The following is a 17482-nucleotide window of genomic DNA, read 5'->3' on the forward strand; positions in this document are numbered from 1 at the left end:
AGCATGGGTTGGACAATTTGACTGAGGACCGGTGAAACCAGATGGTTACACCAGGCTCCGATCTGATTTGGCAGAGTTTCTACAGCTGGATGCCCTTCCTAACGCCAACCACTCAGAGAGTGTAGTGGATGCTTTTACGTGTCACCCGCACGAAGGCCAGTCAGGCGGTACTGGCAACGGCCATGCTCAAAATGGTGCATTTTATGTGCCACCCGCACAAGAGCCAGTCCAGGGGCACTGGCAACGGTCTCGCTCGAAAATCCCACGAAGGCCAGCCAGGCGGCACTGGCAACGGTCACGCTTAAAATGGTGCATTTCATGTGTCACCTGCACAAGAGCCAGTCCAGGGGCACTGGCAACAGTCTCGCTCGAAAATCCTACAACGGCCTCACACAAGAGCCAGTCCCAGGGCACTGGCAACGATCCCGATCGAAAATCCCACAAAGGCCAGCCAGGCGGCGAGCGCTGGGTCATGGAGGCAATGACAAATGACCAAGACCTTTGGCAATATGCTGTGCTTCAGTAGAAGACCCATCAAGCCGAGTGAAATCGTTATCATGGCAGATACTGGTGTCATGCAACTGGCACTCATGCTAGTGGCATGTAAAAACACCCATTAAACTCTATGAGTGGTTGGCATTAAGAAGGGCATCCAGCCAGAGATACCTTGCCAAAACAGACTGGAGTCTGGTGCAGCCTCTCAGCTTACCAACCCTGGTCAAACCATCCAGTCCATGCCAGCATGGACAATGGACACTAAATGATGATGATGAAGACTAATTTTTCTTTCTCACATTTATACATTGTTGCTTTTACAGAATCCAATTAAATGATGTTCCTAAGATGTGCAGCCACAATGGTAATGCTGCACTTGCAGTTGGAAGGAAAGATTTAGTACAGGTAAATTGTTTGCTGTTGTTGTACTGATACATCTAGTCTTCCATTTCATATTCGTTTTTATTTCATGTAAATATGTCCTCTTTTAAATTGATTTTGCAACTGAAATTGGTATAAATGTTGATAGTGAATTAGCTGTAACATGTTTTCTGACCTTTACATAAGATGGTGAGGCTTAGAATTTAAATATAGTGAAATATGCCCTCACACACAACAATGTACTTACCTCACTCTTGAATCCACCCACTCATTGATATAGCACCCTATATCCACTTCATTAACTGGCATAAATATCCTCTATCTTCTGCTCTGATTGATATGCTCTGACCCTGTATCTGTCTCACTCCTATATTCACCCCACTCCTGTACCCACCCCACTAACTGATAAAACACCCTCTAGTCACCACACTGGCTAATATAGCATCCTCTAACCACTACACGGATAGGTAAGATACCCTTTATCTACCCTGCTGACAGTCACAGTCCTCTTAACACCCTCTGTCCACTCTGCTAACTGGTATAACACGCTCTATCCTCTCCACTGATGGACATAATATGCTCTAGCTGATGTAACATCCTCTACTCATTCCACTGAGAGATAAAACACCCTCTATCTACCCTGCTAACAGTCACAGCCTTTTATCCACCCCTCTTATTATACCATGCAACACTGTGCTATCTTTTACAGTTCAGTTGTCTGATTTCTTTACTTTCAGATGTGGTCATTGCTGGCTTTGGTTGCTGGAGGTGGTCAAGATTTTAGTAAAGATCCCTTTGATGGTGCCCCTTGGGCTCAGCATACTTTTGGAAGAAAACTAATAAAATCTTTGTAAGCGTCCCCTTCTCTTTCTTTCTTTTCTTATATTTCTTTGCTACCTTTCCCATCCACTGTATCTTGCTAGTTTGTATATTTTATTTCACTGTGACATAAGGCAGCCTTTTGGTATCCACACCAGTACTTTTGACCACTTGTAATCTTGTGTCTTCAGAATATTCTACGAATGCAGCAAATAACATTTGTTCATGCAAGCTAGAAAACTGGACATTAAAACTGATGGTGATGTAATTGTGTGTTTGTTTGTACTTGTGTGCATGTGCACATGAATGTGTGCATGCAAATGTAAGTGAATCTTGATATTTCATTTGTCACCATGTAAGCTTAGCTGTACTAATATTGACATTATGACTGGGTGCTCTATGTTTTCAAAGATCTATGGAATGTAAAAATTTCTTACCTAAAAACCAGGTGGGTGTTGGCATCATGAAGAGCATCAGGCCATAAACCCTGCTTTGAAATCAGTTTCCTTCCCAAGCTATGCTGGCATGGAGAAATAGATACCTTGTGAATGAATTTTGTAGACAGAATCTGTGTGCAAACTAGTGATATATATATATATATATATGTATATGTATATATATATATATAAAATCATCATCATCATTTAGTGTCCATTGTCCATGCTGGCATGGGCTGGATGGTTTGATCAAGGCTGCACCAGACTCCAGTCTGATTTGGTATGGTTTCTACCAAGAGTGTAATGGATGCTTTTAGGTACCACTGGCATGGGTACCAATTGCATGACACCAGTATCTGCCATGATTACGATTTAACTTGGCTTGAGGGGTCTTCTTCTCAAGCACAGCATATTGCCAAAGGTCTCGGTCATTTGTCATTGCCTCACTGCTATCCTACACAGTTTGTTTTCACTATAACATGGATTCCATTTTCCTCCTTTTTTTTCACCTTTTTGTCATGTTTTTTATAATTGGATGCTTTTCCTTTCATCTTTACAGCATGGAGTTGGTGCATTTTATACCTCCAGCTCCAGAGTTTTCTGTCTGGAATAAAAGTGTTCATATGCATATGTGTGACTTTGAATGCTTGTATAAGAATGTGTAGAAAAATGTAAATATAGATAAGAAAGTAATAAACTTTAATATTGTCCACAGATGTAGCAATGTGCTCCACAGTGTACACAACTATCCCAACCAGTGGAACTGAAGACTCTATGCCCATCCAATACAATATGTTTAACTACTCATAATGCATGGTTTATTTATAAGATGTTTGTAATGATTTTTATGTCTTTCTCTTCTATTATCTAGGCTTGACCACTACATGAGTATCTATGACATTCAAACATGTGCAATGTTGTCCTGTTTATTATGGACAAAATCTGTTGCTCAACAACTTCAACAACCTCCACATTCGCCAAAACCAGACAAAGAGAATATACCACCAAACGTAAGTGTCTTTTCTATTTCTCATCAATCTTCATATTCTGGAGGATAAAATGTCTTCATATCTCTAAGCAATGGATCAAAGTATTGTTATATGTCATTTATTTGGATTTACCTCAGACTATTTCATTTGATAGTGAGCCATTTAAGAAAGCATTTTGTTATATTCATTTAAAGCTATTGTTACTATTTTTCTGTTGAAATGCATTGCTTTTGGAAATTAATTTTGAAAATAACAAAGAATTTAGTAAAATAATTTTGCCGTTATTAACCAGCTGGTATTTGAAAAATAATTTAATATGAAATTTTTATGGAAAGTTTTAACTTTGATCAGTTTAAAACTGTTAAGAATCATAGAACCAGGAGTGGTCTCATATAGGTTGGTATCAAAAGGGTTAAAGGATGTGCTTCTAGCTATTGTACTATATATAATCCTTTCCACTATAGGCACAAGGCTCGAAATTTTGCGGGAGGAGGTAGTCAATTACATCAACTTCAGTGTGTAACTGGTACTTATTTAATTGACCCTGAAAGGATGAAAGGCGAAGTCAACCTCAGCGCAATTTGAACTCAGAACATAGCAGCAGACGAAATATCGCTAAGCATTTTACCCAGCATGCTAATGATTCCACCGGCTCACCACCTTTTTTGTACTATATATATAATGATACATGATTTGTATAAAACCAATATTTTGTTAGAGACATGGAGTAAGATTAATAGAAGGGAATACTTACGACTATATTCTCACAATAGAAAGAGAGAGAGACACTGTTGTAAGATATGGATTACAGCTTGTTGAAAGATGATTGCTGCAGAGGCTGAGTTCCTATTCAGAAATGTTTTAAGTTTACTTTTCAGTTACTTTGTATTCCACTCCCTATTTGGGTGGGCAGTGTTGTCCATAGAAAAGATTGTTCAATCATCCAGAGTTACAAAGAATCAAGTAGTCTCTGATGTCTAAAGTAGGGGATCATCTAGTGAAACCCATTCCTGTTCATTCTAACTTATTTCCCATCTCTGGACATTCTGTTGCGGCACCCCTGCTAGAAAAGCTAACGAGGGAACTCAATGTAGTCTGCTGATTCAGTGAATGTAATAAATAAATAAATTTCACACATTTTCTACTGTTTGCAAACACAGAAACAACCACATATCAATGATCTTGAAGAATCTATATTAAAAGCTAAATATTTCCAAACAAAACTGGCAACAAAGGCTGATATCAAACACTCCATAGCTCCCTAGTGGTTTGAATCATTACGTTTTGAAGTTTTCTTTTAAATTACAATATGTGGTGTTTGCAAACCAAACACCATATATCAATACAGATTGTATTGGGTGCTTTTTACATGGCACCAACCCCAGTGCTTTTTATGTGGCATGTCGTAGAGGACGGGTCTTCTTGAGAACAGCAATGTGCTGTATATCTGAGTCCTTTGTCATTTCCTTTGTAAGGTAGACCAAAACACAGATCAAAAAACAATCTGGCAGTAACAAAGCATTTGTTTGTAATCATTGCTGACCCAGCTTTATTGTGAATATCAAGCAAATATTGTACTAAATATTAGACACTTAATATATGGTGTTTGGTTTGCAAATAGCAGTAAATCCCAATGAAATAGCAGTAAATCCCAACTTTAGGAGTCACGTGAGGTTTAAATTTCCCAGTTTATACTTCATCATGTAAAGTATATATTTCCAAATTACTGAGTGTTGCCTCAAAGGTGAAGTGATGACAGAGAAAGACTTATTTAGTAGCTGCTCCTTAATTCAACTCCAGTGGTCATGGAAATAGGCAAGTGTGGATGTAGCTGCCATCTGCACATTATACTACTATACACACCATATGAACTCTGCAGCTGCTACAGATACACACTGTCATGCATCATCATCATTTCCATGTTCCATACTGGCACGGGTTGGACAATTCAATAGGATCTGATGGGCCCAAAGACTGCATTTCGCTCCACTGTCTGCTTTTTATGTATGTTCTATGGGTGGATGTTTTTCCTGACGCCAACCACTTTACAATATGTACTGGGTGGTTTTTACATGCCACCAGCACTGATGAGGCCACTCTGGAGTTACTGTACACATGTACATTAACACACACACATGCACACACGCACACTGTCATATATACGTTAACACACACACACACACACATACTACACTTATGAAATGCATTTGTAATACACTCTCTGAGTGGTTGGCGTTAGGAAGGGCATCCAGCTGTAGAAACTCTGCCAAATCAGACTGGAGCCTGGTGTTGCCATCCGGTTTCACCAGTCCTCAGTCAAATCGTCCAACCCATGCTAGCATGGAAAGCGGACGTTAAACGATGATGATGATGATGATGATGATAAACATTTAAGGCGATGAGCTGGCAGAATTGTTAGCACACTAAGCAAAATTCTTAGCAGCATTTCTTCCGTCTTTACATTCTGATTGCAAATTCCCCCAAGGTCAACTTTCCCTTCCACCCTTTTGGGGCCGATAAAATAAGTACCAGTTGAGCACTAAGGTCGATGTAACCGAATTAGACCCTCCCCTGAATTTACTGTCCTTGTGCTAAAATTTGAAACCAATATAGATAAACATCAAAATGTGTGGGTAAATTTATCAAATGTCTTCTGTAACCATTGACAATGTCTTTGTCGGTAACATATTAGCTACTCCTAGCAACAATATTACTTCGGTGAAACTCTGAGTTTAAATCAACTCTGCTTTGTTTGTAGAATTACTCTAGGTTTCTTCCCAATATTTTGTCTATAATTTATTTTTAGTATTTATTTATTAATCAATGATGGATTAAAATATATCTGCTGATAATTACTGTTGTTGGTCATGTATAATCTGTGTTTTGTTTTCATCATCATCATCATCATCATCGTTTAACGTCCGCTTTCCATGCTAGCATGGGTTGGACGATTTGACTGAGGACTGGTGAAACCGGATGGCAACACCAGGCTCCAATCTAATTTGGCAGAGTTTCTACAGCTGGATGCCAATAATAATATTAGGGACAAAATCCAAAATTACTTAAATTTCCTTTCTATTTGAAAATTAGTTATGAAACACGTGTAATCATTTTATTATATTTATCTTATGATATTTACTTTGCTTTATATTATACTCATTTATTGTGCTTTTAATTGTTAATTTTTCTATATGTGATAGTGGATTTTCATCGACGAGTTCTTGAAACTTGGTTATTTTCCCTAAAACTATATATTTTATATATATATATATATATATATATATATATATATATATCATCATCATCATCATCATCATCATCGTTTAACATCCGCTTTCCATGCTAGCATGGGTTGGACGATTTGACTGAGGACTGGTGAAACCGGATGGCAACACCAGGCTCCAATCTAAATTTGGCAGAGTTTCTACAGCTGGATGCCCTTCCTAACGCCAACCACTCAATTTACACTAAACAGGTATTGTATTCAATGATATATAGAACATTCACATGTTACAGTAAAATGCCAAAATAATTATATAGCAGTTTCTACAACTATTTTGTAATTATTACAATATTTTGATGAAACACGTGTATGCTCCATAAAGCAATGAATACCATACTGGTTTTCTGTAAATTATCATTATTTCTGGAGATGTACTTGCATAGCAAGTGACTTGATCTGAGATTGTGTGCTGAAACAAAATCAATTGCAGCATGAAAGGTATTTATAAGCCATTTAAAAAACACACAAAATCTGTTAGATTCACTTCAACATTTAAATTTAATTTGTGCTAAAATATTTTCGTTGCTTTGAAATCGCGAACTGTTCACTGACAAAATTTTGTGTGTTTATTATTATTTGTATTATTTGGCTTGTATTCTACACTCTAGCCTACTCTGAGGTTGCTGCCCCATGTCATACTACACTAGATACTGGAGCAGAGTGTAAAACCCACTATTGAGCTTGCTCTTTGGTTAAATATTGTTTCACAGTGCCTTATATATATATATAGTTTATTTATTTATTTGTTTTCTATACTGTCACTAATAACACTCATGTCACTCTACATAACCACCAGTGAAAATAATATCTTTACACAGCCATCCAGGATGTTACTGTTTTCTCTTCACAGCTATTAGTCAAATTAATACCTTTTTTCTTGATCTACCCCACAGCTACTGCTTTCATGCTAATGTTTCTCTTCATAGCTACCAGTAGTACTAAAATCCTTTCTTTGCAGCTACTACAGACACCAACACATTCTCTATACAAATACCAATCATTAACACTGATGCCTTCTCTTCACAGTTATTACCAAATACTGGAGATGATACTCTTTCTTGTTACTTATCAGTTCAGGAATTCTCAATATATTTATGCTTTCATAAATTACTCTTTAAATATACTCAGTATGTCTTCACTTTGATTACTAAGACTAATTCTTATTATTTCTTCTTTTAGTAATTTTGTTTTTCTGTTGTTGTTTTTTTTTTTTTAATTCTTTTTCCGTTTCTTTTCCAGTTAGACCTCTTTGAAACAGTAATTCAATGCTGTAACTTTAGAAGTTTAAGGCTAGATTCCTTTAAAACTGTGTTCCTCATAAGGAGCAGGGGCAGGGGTTGAACCAGAGAATTTTTAAAGGCTGAGTAGATAAATTCATCATCATCGTCGTCATTGTTATAATATCCATTTTTCCATGCTGGCATGGATCAGACAGAATTTTGGGGGGAAGATTTTCTACAGTTGAATGCCATTTCTGTTTACAATTCTTACTGTTTCCGAGTAAGGTAATATTTCCCTTCCACAAAAATTAAAAGCAGAGGAAGCTACTTGTATGATGGAGACACTCATTTACAACTATCATGCCATGTCAAGACAAGATAGCTTCTACCTCTGCTGGTAACAAAGGGTCTCTCACTCAGAGTGAAAGGTAGGCTGTATGACACATATGTGCGAACAGTCATGCTACACAGCAGTGAAACATGGGCTGTGACTGCTGAGGACATGGGTAAGCTTGCAAAAAATGAAGCTAGCATGGTCTGCTGGATGCGTAATGTCAGTGTGCATACACAACAGAGTGTAAGTGCCCTAAGTGAAAAGTTGGACATAAGAAGCATCAGATGTGGTGTGCAAGAGAGACAACTGCGCTAGTATGGTCATGTGTTGCGAATGGATGGGGACAGCTGTGTGAAAAAGTGTTACACCCTAACAGTGGAGGGAATCTGTGGAAGAGGTAGACCCAGGAAGACCTGAGATGATGGGGTGAAGCACGACCTTCGAACTTTGGGCTTCATGGAGGTGATGACAAGCGACCAAGATCTTTGGAGATATGCTGTGCTTGAGAAGACCTGGCAAGCCAAGTGAAACCCTAACCGTGGCCTATGTCAGTGTAGTATAAGAGTACCCTTCAATCATTGGGCAATAAACTGTGCTTGAGAAGACCTGTTAAGTCAAGTGAAATCATTGTCATGGCTAATATCAGTACTGCCTGAGTAGCACCCATGCCGGTGACATATAAAAAGCACCATTCAAATGTAGTCATTGCCAGTGCCACCTGACTGGCTCCTGTGCTGCTGGTACGTAAAAAGTACTATTCAAGCATGGTCATTGCCAGTGCTGCCTGACTGGTTCCCATGCCGGTGGTACCATTCAAGCGTGGTCAATGCCATTACCGCCTGACTGGCCATTGTGCTGGTGGCCTGTAAAAAGCACCCACCACACTCTCCAAGTGGTTGGCATTAGGAAGGGCATCCAGGTGTAGAAACCTTGCCATACCAGATTGGAGCCTGGTGCAGCCTTCCGGCTTGCCAGTCCTCAGTCAAACCATCCAACCCATGCCATCATGGAAACCAGACATTAAACGATGATGATTATGATGATAATGATGACCTGGTGCTAAGCAACAACAGTAACGTGTGCTAGTTGAATTTGTGAAGTGATATTTTCATCTGCTATCATAAATATAGCCATCAAAATAACATTTAGTAATAAGTGCTACTAATGGAAGTATTTGAAACAATATTTAAAAGCTTAATATTTGGGAGGAAATTTTTTACCTTTATCATTGAAATAAGTAAACAACTTCATAAAATATGTACACTAAAAGATCAATGTAAGTTATCAGAGAAACCTTGCATGAAAATAAAATAAGACAACATATAACAAATGTGTCTTTATGAATATAGAATTGCCAGGGAATAAAGAATATAAGTAGTAAATATTGTTCTTTTCTGAACATAATCCATTCTAAAAGATGAACCAACGAGTGGTGTTTCTCCTAGTTGACCCTTTAGCATTTAAACCAGCCATACCAGGCCCAAATATTAACCTGTTTTATATTAAAAATGGCCAGATCTGGTCTCCCACACCTACTCTACAATGTCTTTCCAAAATAAATAACCATATCATTGAAATCTTGAAGCTACAAGATTGATTCAAAACAATATGATTGAATAATCATTATATTTGACAAAGTATTCTGAATGCTAAAGGGTTAAGCTAATGTATATTCTCCATACTACTAAATATTTCTCTTTTTTTTTTTGTTTTTGTATTTTTTAATATCTAAATTACTCTTGATATTTGATATTTTTACCTTACTAAATTATTTAATGTATTGATCTAAATGATTTATTGACTTTTGGTAAGCATTTCCTTTAAAAAAAACCAATATCGACTAATAAATCATTGTACTCATAACTAACATGCAAAATACATATTCTTTCTAAAGCTAGTAGCATTAGAAAGTTGCTTGAAAACTCAACACAACTCAATAATTGTTCAAGACAGCTAACCAAAGTTATTTCAACTGTTTAGAACTTCATTGTGCTTATTCTCTCATATATGTTTTATTTGAGTTCATTAGATGCAGCGTGTGGCAGTAGAATGGTTAAAGAATTCAAATTTAAATCTAACCATTATTTACAGTAGCAGTGAACTTTTTCCACAACCGGATTGAAACTACAGGTGAAGAGGTTTGTGTAAAACAAAATGTAATTCTTGTTGTTGTTGTTGTTGTTGTTGTTGTTGTTTGTGTTATTTTGCTTGTGTCTGTTAATCTTCTGTTGATTCTCTGTAGAGTGACCATTCCTATGTGGACAGAGGTAGTAGCCCTGAAGACTGGAACATACTCTGTAAGTGGGCTCTTCTCACTTTGGGTCATTTTTTAGCCACAACTAAATTTATTTCATTTATCAATCTCTTGTTCTGAATTTTTAGCTGCTGCTTTATGAGTAAACTGTTGTAGCATAGTACAATTGTAGTACAAGTAGTAGCAGTAGTAGTAGTTATAATAATGATGATGATGATGATAATGATAACTACTAAACAAAGTTGAACAATGGTACTGTTGTGTAAAGTGTAATATTACTCTAGAGTCATTCAATCAGCTGGTTTTCTTAGTACTGCTGAGAGAGTATTTTCAATAAATTAGTTTCTTTACTTCAGCTCTCTTCTATCTTTCCATAGTGATTTTGCATACTCACCATCTCTTCAGTACTATCTCTTGACACATTCACTGTCACATTACACTTAGTAAACAAATTACACTTTGTAAACTTCTGAAATTCTTCCTCACTTCACTAGCTCCCATATCTTTCTCTTATATGACACAACCCTATTCTGAAGGGGCAAGGCAACATGATGTCAATCTTGTTTCTATTCTGAATCTCTCTAAGATCTCATACTTTATCATAATCCTTTCTTCAATCCATCAACCTTTATGTGTACTAAATTTACTCTAATCCAGCTCCTAGATAATTTTCATTGAACACTCATTGCTCATCAGACTAGATTATCTGTTTTTCTCTACTCATCCACTTGTCTCCATGCAATTTGTATTTTCATTTTCTTAGGTTGGCGATTGCGGCAGCTGCTAGTTACATAGTATTACCCGTCATCACCATCACCATACACATATTCATCCATAGGCTGCCTGGGTCTTCTTCAGTACAATCTCCTTTGTGAGGTTCAGCTTCCTGAGCTCAGCCTCCACCATACTTTCTCATGCTTTCCTCGGTCTCCCTTTTTCACTGGTTCCTTCCTCTTGGATCATTTGCCATCCTCCGTATGCATCCCATTACTAATCTAATAGTAATTTCATCATTGTAAAGTCATTCAGTGATATAAGCATCTTCTCTGGGTGTCTTGCGTCATTTAATAGAATGTCAGGTTAAATAACATGAACCTCACAATCTTCATTGCAATAAACATGTTAAGAAAGTATTTTAATACTGGTTCATGGAAGTCATATATTATAGACTATATTAAGACATATCATTTACTATATAAATCACTGAACTGATTATGGTTGGAATATAGCATTACACCCTGATTATTTTATCATTGCTGATGTGACCACAACTTCATTACACTACCAATACCAACTTGACCACACTAGCACTGCTAACTTGACTATAATAACAAGGAACACATCATGTCACTGAAATTATAAAACCAAGTCATTAAAGTTCTCTATATTGTTACTCTAAATGATTTAATGACCTGGGTGTTATATTGTCATCATTTATGGTAAGCAATCTGAAATGTGGAACTGATGAGTTGTAATCAGTCAACTTGTTTGATTCCCAGTTCAAGCTGTCTGATTTCAATTACACTGCAAACACACTTCAAAAATGTATGTGTCACAACATCTCGTTTTTACCACATTGATCTCTGTATCTTTGTAACTTGTTTGACCCTTTAGCATTCAGATTTCTTTGACAAATGTATTGCTTATTTACTCTTTTACTCTTTTACTTGTTTCAGTCTTTTGACTGTGGCCATGCTGGAGCACTGCCTTTAGTCGAGCAAATCGACCCCAGGACTTATTCTTTGTAAGCCTAGTACTTATTCTATCGGTCTCTTTTGCCGAACCGCTAAGTTACGGGGACATAAACACACCAGCATCGGTTGTCAAGCGATGTTGGGGCGACAAACACAGACATACAAACACATACACACATACATATATATATACATATATACGACAGGCTTTCAGTTTCCATCTACCAAATCCATTCACAAGGCTTTGGTCGGCCCGAGGCTATAGTAGAAGACACTTGCTCAAGATGCCACGCAGTGGGACTGAACCCGGGTCCATGTGGTTGGTAAGCAAGCTACTTACCACACAGCCACTCCAATGCCTATTTATTCATATTGTTTTGAATTAATCACACATTATCTGGTAGCTTAAAGATTTCGATGGTGTGTTTGTATATTTTCAGAATGACATTGTAGGGTATGTGTGAGAAGCTGGATTTGGTCAATTTTAACATATTTGGGCTGGATATGGCTGGATTAAATAATGCTAAAGGATTATAAGGAACCTACTAACATGTGGGAGTTTAATGAAATGCCATAGTAAGAATAAATTGATGAAACTAAAACAAGTGCTTTTCCTTCCTTTAGCGAGATAATGTATTTTAACATTGACAGAAAAACTTAAACTTTAAGGGAGGTGCACCATCAATTATATTACTCTTGATATTTGACTGATTCCTCTTCTTATGGTATTAGTCAGGAAGTACCCTTGACTTTTTCTGGACCTCCAAAACTAGTGAGATTGATATAGTAGTGTTCAGTTTGGAGCTGATGTTCTCGGGAGGAAAGATTTGGTATAGTTGTTACTGTGGTGCTCTAGCACAGAACCCCACAATAACCAGTGGAGAGACACAGAATGAGTGATGAGAAGAGGAATGTGCCAACTGGAGGTAGTATGCAAGTATCTAATGCTTCATTGTAGCAATTGTTGTTGTAAGCATGGAAGAAGCAGGGTGAAGATTAGCATGCCTGTGGAACAGAAGCTGTAATGTGTTGGAGAGTAAGTCTTTAGCAGTGAATCTAACAGCATCCTTTTGGATATAGTCTAGCATGTTTTTGTGTTTGGCAGCAGCACCATTAGAAATACAGGAGCAATATTCCTTCATGGATCTTACTTCAGATCTATAGAGCGTCAGTTGTTTATAGCTAAAAGTATTTTCTGTGAAGGTACATAGTTAAGTGGTTAGGGTGTTCAACTCAAGATTGTAAGGTCATGAGTTTGATAGCTGGTGAAGTGATGTGTCCTTGAGCAAGACACTTTATTTCACATTGCTCCAGTCCACTCAGTTGGCAAAAATGGGTTGTGCTTGTAATTCAAATGGACAGCTTTGTCATCTGTGTCATGCTTGAATCTCCCTGAGAATTATGTTAAGAGTAAACATGTTTGTAGAGTGCTCAGCCATTCGCATGTTCATTTTATGTGTGAGCTGTTCTGTTGTTTGAATCAACTGGAACCCTTGTCATCGTAACTGACAGAGTGCCAGTTTTATTTTCTGGCTCTGAAGAGGAAGAAAGTGGTTAGTGTTCAGGACATCATTTTTACTATGGTGACACAAGATAGGGAGGTCATCAGTGATTGTCATATTTAGGTATTAGGGCTACTTATTAGACCCAAAAGGATGAAAGGCAAAATAAACAGCAGTAGGAACTGAACTCAGAAAGTAAAGAGATAAAACTAAGCACTGGAAGGTAAAAATTTTATTCATTCTGCCTTCCATCACCCTCTTAATAGCAGAAAATAAGGAAAATAAAAGGTTTTATTCATCCTCAGCTTCTTAGAATGAACAGATCTTGTCTGTTCTTTCATAGTTTAACAAATGTGAAATAAACTCGAAAAAGTAGAAAACTAAGTATTTCCTACAAAAGAAATTTCACATAACACTGTTCTAAACAGCACCATTGTTCATGCATTGCTGCAGCTTCTCTCAAACATTACCTTCATAATAAACTGTTATCGTTATCACTAACACCTTACATATTTCTTCACATATTTCTTTTCTTTTCATTTTATTGCCATGTTTTGCCTCTATTTTTATTTAACACCTTGAAATTTATACAACAATTTCTCTGACTTCTGTATATAATACACACATGCAAGTATACACATATTAATGCATGCACACATACAAACACATACATATGTGTGCATTCACACATATATATCGTCTTGCCTTTTTACTAGTTTCACTCATGATGGTGATATATAATAGAAACACATCACCAGGCACACAACTACTCTTATAGATAGGAGTAGTGAGTCCTTGATTCTCTGTTTATATTATACAATGTCTATGTAGATTGAGTTACCTTTGGTCTCAGCTTGATGAGATGTGGATGATGTGCACAAACACTACATGCACACACACACCTATATATATATATATATATATATATATAGTTGTTTCTGAGTTCAGTACCACTGCATTGAACCTTGGAAAAATGTCTTCTATCACTTCAGGCCAAACAGAACCTGGGTAAATTGTAATTGAAACAAACCTGTCATATATATCAGGCTTCTTCCATTTCCATCTACCAAATACACTCACAAGATTTTGGTTGGCCTGGGCAAGTAGAAGACTCTTGCCCAAGGTGCTACATAGTGAGACTGAATCCAGAACCATGTGGTTGGGAAACAAACGTCTTACCATATTGCCATGCTTGTACCTGTGTGTGTGTGTGTGTATATATATATATATATATATATATATATATATATATATATATATATATATATATATATATATAAGGAAGTTAAATGTTATGGCCAGTCATTGGTTTCAAATCTGTAAGTGACACGTCAGACTCAAATGGCCATTTGAGTCTCACAAGTTGCTTATAAGTTCAAAACCAATGATCACTCTATGATTGGTCATAACATTTAACTTCCTAAAAAATATATGACTGCTCTTAGGGCAGTGGTTCCCAGAGTGGGTGGTATTGTCCCCCTGGGGGCAATGGAAAGTTCCAAGAGAGCATTGATGAAAAGTGAGGTGATAATGGGATAGCGGTTCATGTAAAAACACCAAAATAATGGGTCCATTAGATTAAGTTTTATTTGTGAAATACAGTTGCTTTGAATTTGCTTCAGAAAGTGGTCTATGTTTGTGATGGTTAGTTGGGGTGGCCTGGGTGTCAAGGGGGCAGCAGCCCGAAAAAGTTCAGGAACCACTGCTTTAGAGTGTGCTTCTTTTTTCAGATATATAAACTACTAATGATATACACAGTCAGGCAGTATTGGCATCGACCACATTTGGATGGTGCTTTTTACGTGCCACAAGCACAGGAGCCAGTTGGGGTGAGAGGGCTGGCATCGATCACGTTCGGATGGTGCCTTTATGTGCCACCGGCACGGGGAGCCAGTCGGGTGGCACTGGCAACGACCCATGCATGAATGGTGCTTATTGCTTGCCACCAGCATGGGAGTCAGTCAGGTGGCACTGGCATTGGCCACAACTACAATTTCTGTTTGATTTTGATTTACTTGACTCAATAGGTCTCCTCAAGCATAGCATGTTGCCCAACGATCCAAGGTACTTTTCTAAGTGGGCTGGTTATGCGACACTGGTGTAGGCTACAGCTGTGATCTCCCTTTACTTTACTTGCCGGGTCTTCTCAATCACAGCATATCTCCAGAGGTCTCAGTCTTTCATCATTGCCTCTGTGAGGCCTAACGTTCAAAGGTCATGTTTCACCACCTCATCCCATGTCTTCCTGGGTCTCCTTCTTCCACGAGTTCCTTCCACCACAGCACATAACCATACCAGTGCAGTTGTCTCTCTTGCACACCACATCTGATGCTTCTTCTGTCCAACATTTCTCTCAGACCGCTTACACTCTGTCGTGTGTGCACACTGGCATTACACATCCAACGGATCATACTAGCTTCATTTCTTTTGAGCTTACACATGTCTTCAGCATATTCATGCTGGGATAATACAGTTCTGTAGCAGTGGGATGCTGATCTGGACATTCAACTGAAAATTTCTGGTAAAGAGCACTGTATCAAGGCATACTACTGAATAAACACACACACACACACACATACACATACACACATTTGTGTGTGTGTGTAGATAGACACAGGCATGGCTGTGTGGTTGAGAAGCTTGCTTCCCAACTAGTTGATTCTGAGTTCAGTACCATTGCATTGAACCTTGGGAAAATGTCTTCTATTACTTCAGGCCAACTAAAGCCTTGTGAGTGGGTTTGGTAAATCGTAATTGAAACAAACCTGTCATATTGTTTCCACCCAAATCCAAAAATACAGGTATTTGATTAGGCAACTGTTTGTTTGCATAATGAAATCCAGTTGCCAGTACCCAGTCATCTTGTCTAACACATGCCAGCATGGAACGTGGATGTTAAACGATGATGATGATATATATAGATATGTGTGTGTGTGTGTGTGTATAAATGTTATGTAAAAGCACTCAATTCACTTTGTAAAGTGGTTGATGTTTGGAAGGGTATCCACCTGTAGAAACCATGCCAGAACAGATAAAATGGAGCTTGAGCATCTCTCCAGATGGCTGCTCCTGTCAAACCATCCAACTCATGGCAGTGTAGAGGACATACATTAAATGATAATGATGATATATTCATATGGCGCAGGCGTGGCTGTGTTGTAAGTAGCTTGCTTCCCAACCACTTAGTTCCACTTACTACATGGAACCTTAGGCAAGTGTCTTCTATAACCATGGGTCAACCAAAGCTTTGTGAGTGAATTTGGTAGATGGAAACTTATTATGTGCCACTAGCACGGGTGCCAGTCAGGCAGCACTAGCATCAGCCACTGCTACGATTTCCATTTTGATTTCGATTTCACTTGACTCAATAGGTCTTCTCAAGTGCAGCGTATCACCCGACGATTCAAGGGTACTTTCAGATGGGCTAGTTATGACACTAGTGTCGGCCACAGCTGTGATCTCACTTTACTTACCGGGTCTTCTCAAGCACAGCATATCTCCAAAGGTCTCGGTCTCTTGTCATTGTCTCTGTGAGGCCCAACATTCGAAGGTCATGCTTCACCACCTCATCCCATGTCTTCCTGGGTCTCCCTCTTCCACGGGTTCCTTCCACTGTTAGGGTGTGACACTTCTTCACACAGCTCTCCTCACCCATACACAGCACATGACCATAACAACGCAGTCATCTGACTTGTACACCACATCTGTTACTTCTTATGTCTAACCTTTCTCTCAGGGTGCTTACACTCTGTTGTGTATGCACACTGACATTACACATCCAGTGGATCATACTAGCTTCATTTCTTTCAAGCCTATGTGTGTCCTCAACAGTCACAGTCTATGTTTCACTGCTGTGTAGCATGGCTGTTTGCACACATACATCATACACTCTGCCTTTCACTCTGAGTGAGAGGCCCTTTGCTACCAACAGAGATAGGAGCTTTCTGAACTTTGCCCAAGCTATTCTTATTCTAGTGGCAATGCTCTCAGAGCATCCACCCTCACTACAGACTTGGTTACCCAGGTAGCAGAAACTATCAACTACTTCTAGTTTTTTCCCCCTAGCATGTGATG

At 38.2% G+C, this 17482-nt stretch overlaps 1 protein-coding gene across 16 annotated transcripts in view; it reads left to right on the forward strand.

Annotated features, from left to right (window-relative positions):
• LOC106880661 (GATOR2 complex protein WDR59) overlaps positions 1–17482 on the forward strand; it is a 128702-nt gene that overhangs the window by 41197 nt on the left and 70023 nt on the right. For 12 of the 16 annotated variants that reach the window (XR_016241117.1, XR_016241116.1, XR_016241114.1 and 9 more), the window contains exons 19-22: positions 819–900; positions 1614–1726; positions 3004–3142; positions 10201–10255. Coding sequence is in view for 12 of the 16 variants with exons in the window: in XM_089349327.1 (XP_089205453.1) it covers positions 819–900; positions 1614–1726; positions 3004–3142; positions 10201–10255 (389 nt within the window). In the remaining 4 variants the exon portion in view is untranslated. The remainder of the gene's footprint in view (positions 1–818; positions 901–1613; positions 1727–3003; positions 3143–10200; positions 10256–17482) is intronic. The other 4 variants (XM_089349251.1, XM_089349263.1, XM_089349272.1 and 1 more) reach the window with 1 other exon arrangement.

This window comes from Octopus bimaculoides, chromosome 1 (genome assembly GCF_046866305.1).
Source record: "Octopus bimaculoides isolate indiv1 chromosome 1, ASM4686630v1, whole genome shotgun sequence".
Taxonomy (NCBI): Eukaryota; Metazoa; Mollusca; class Cephalopoda; order Octopoda; family Octopodidae; genus Octopus; species Octopus bimaculoides.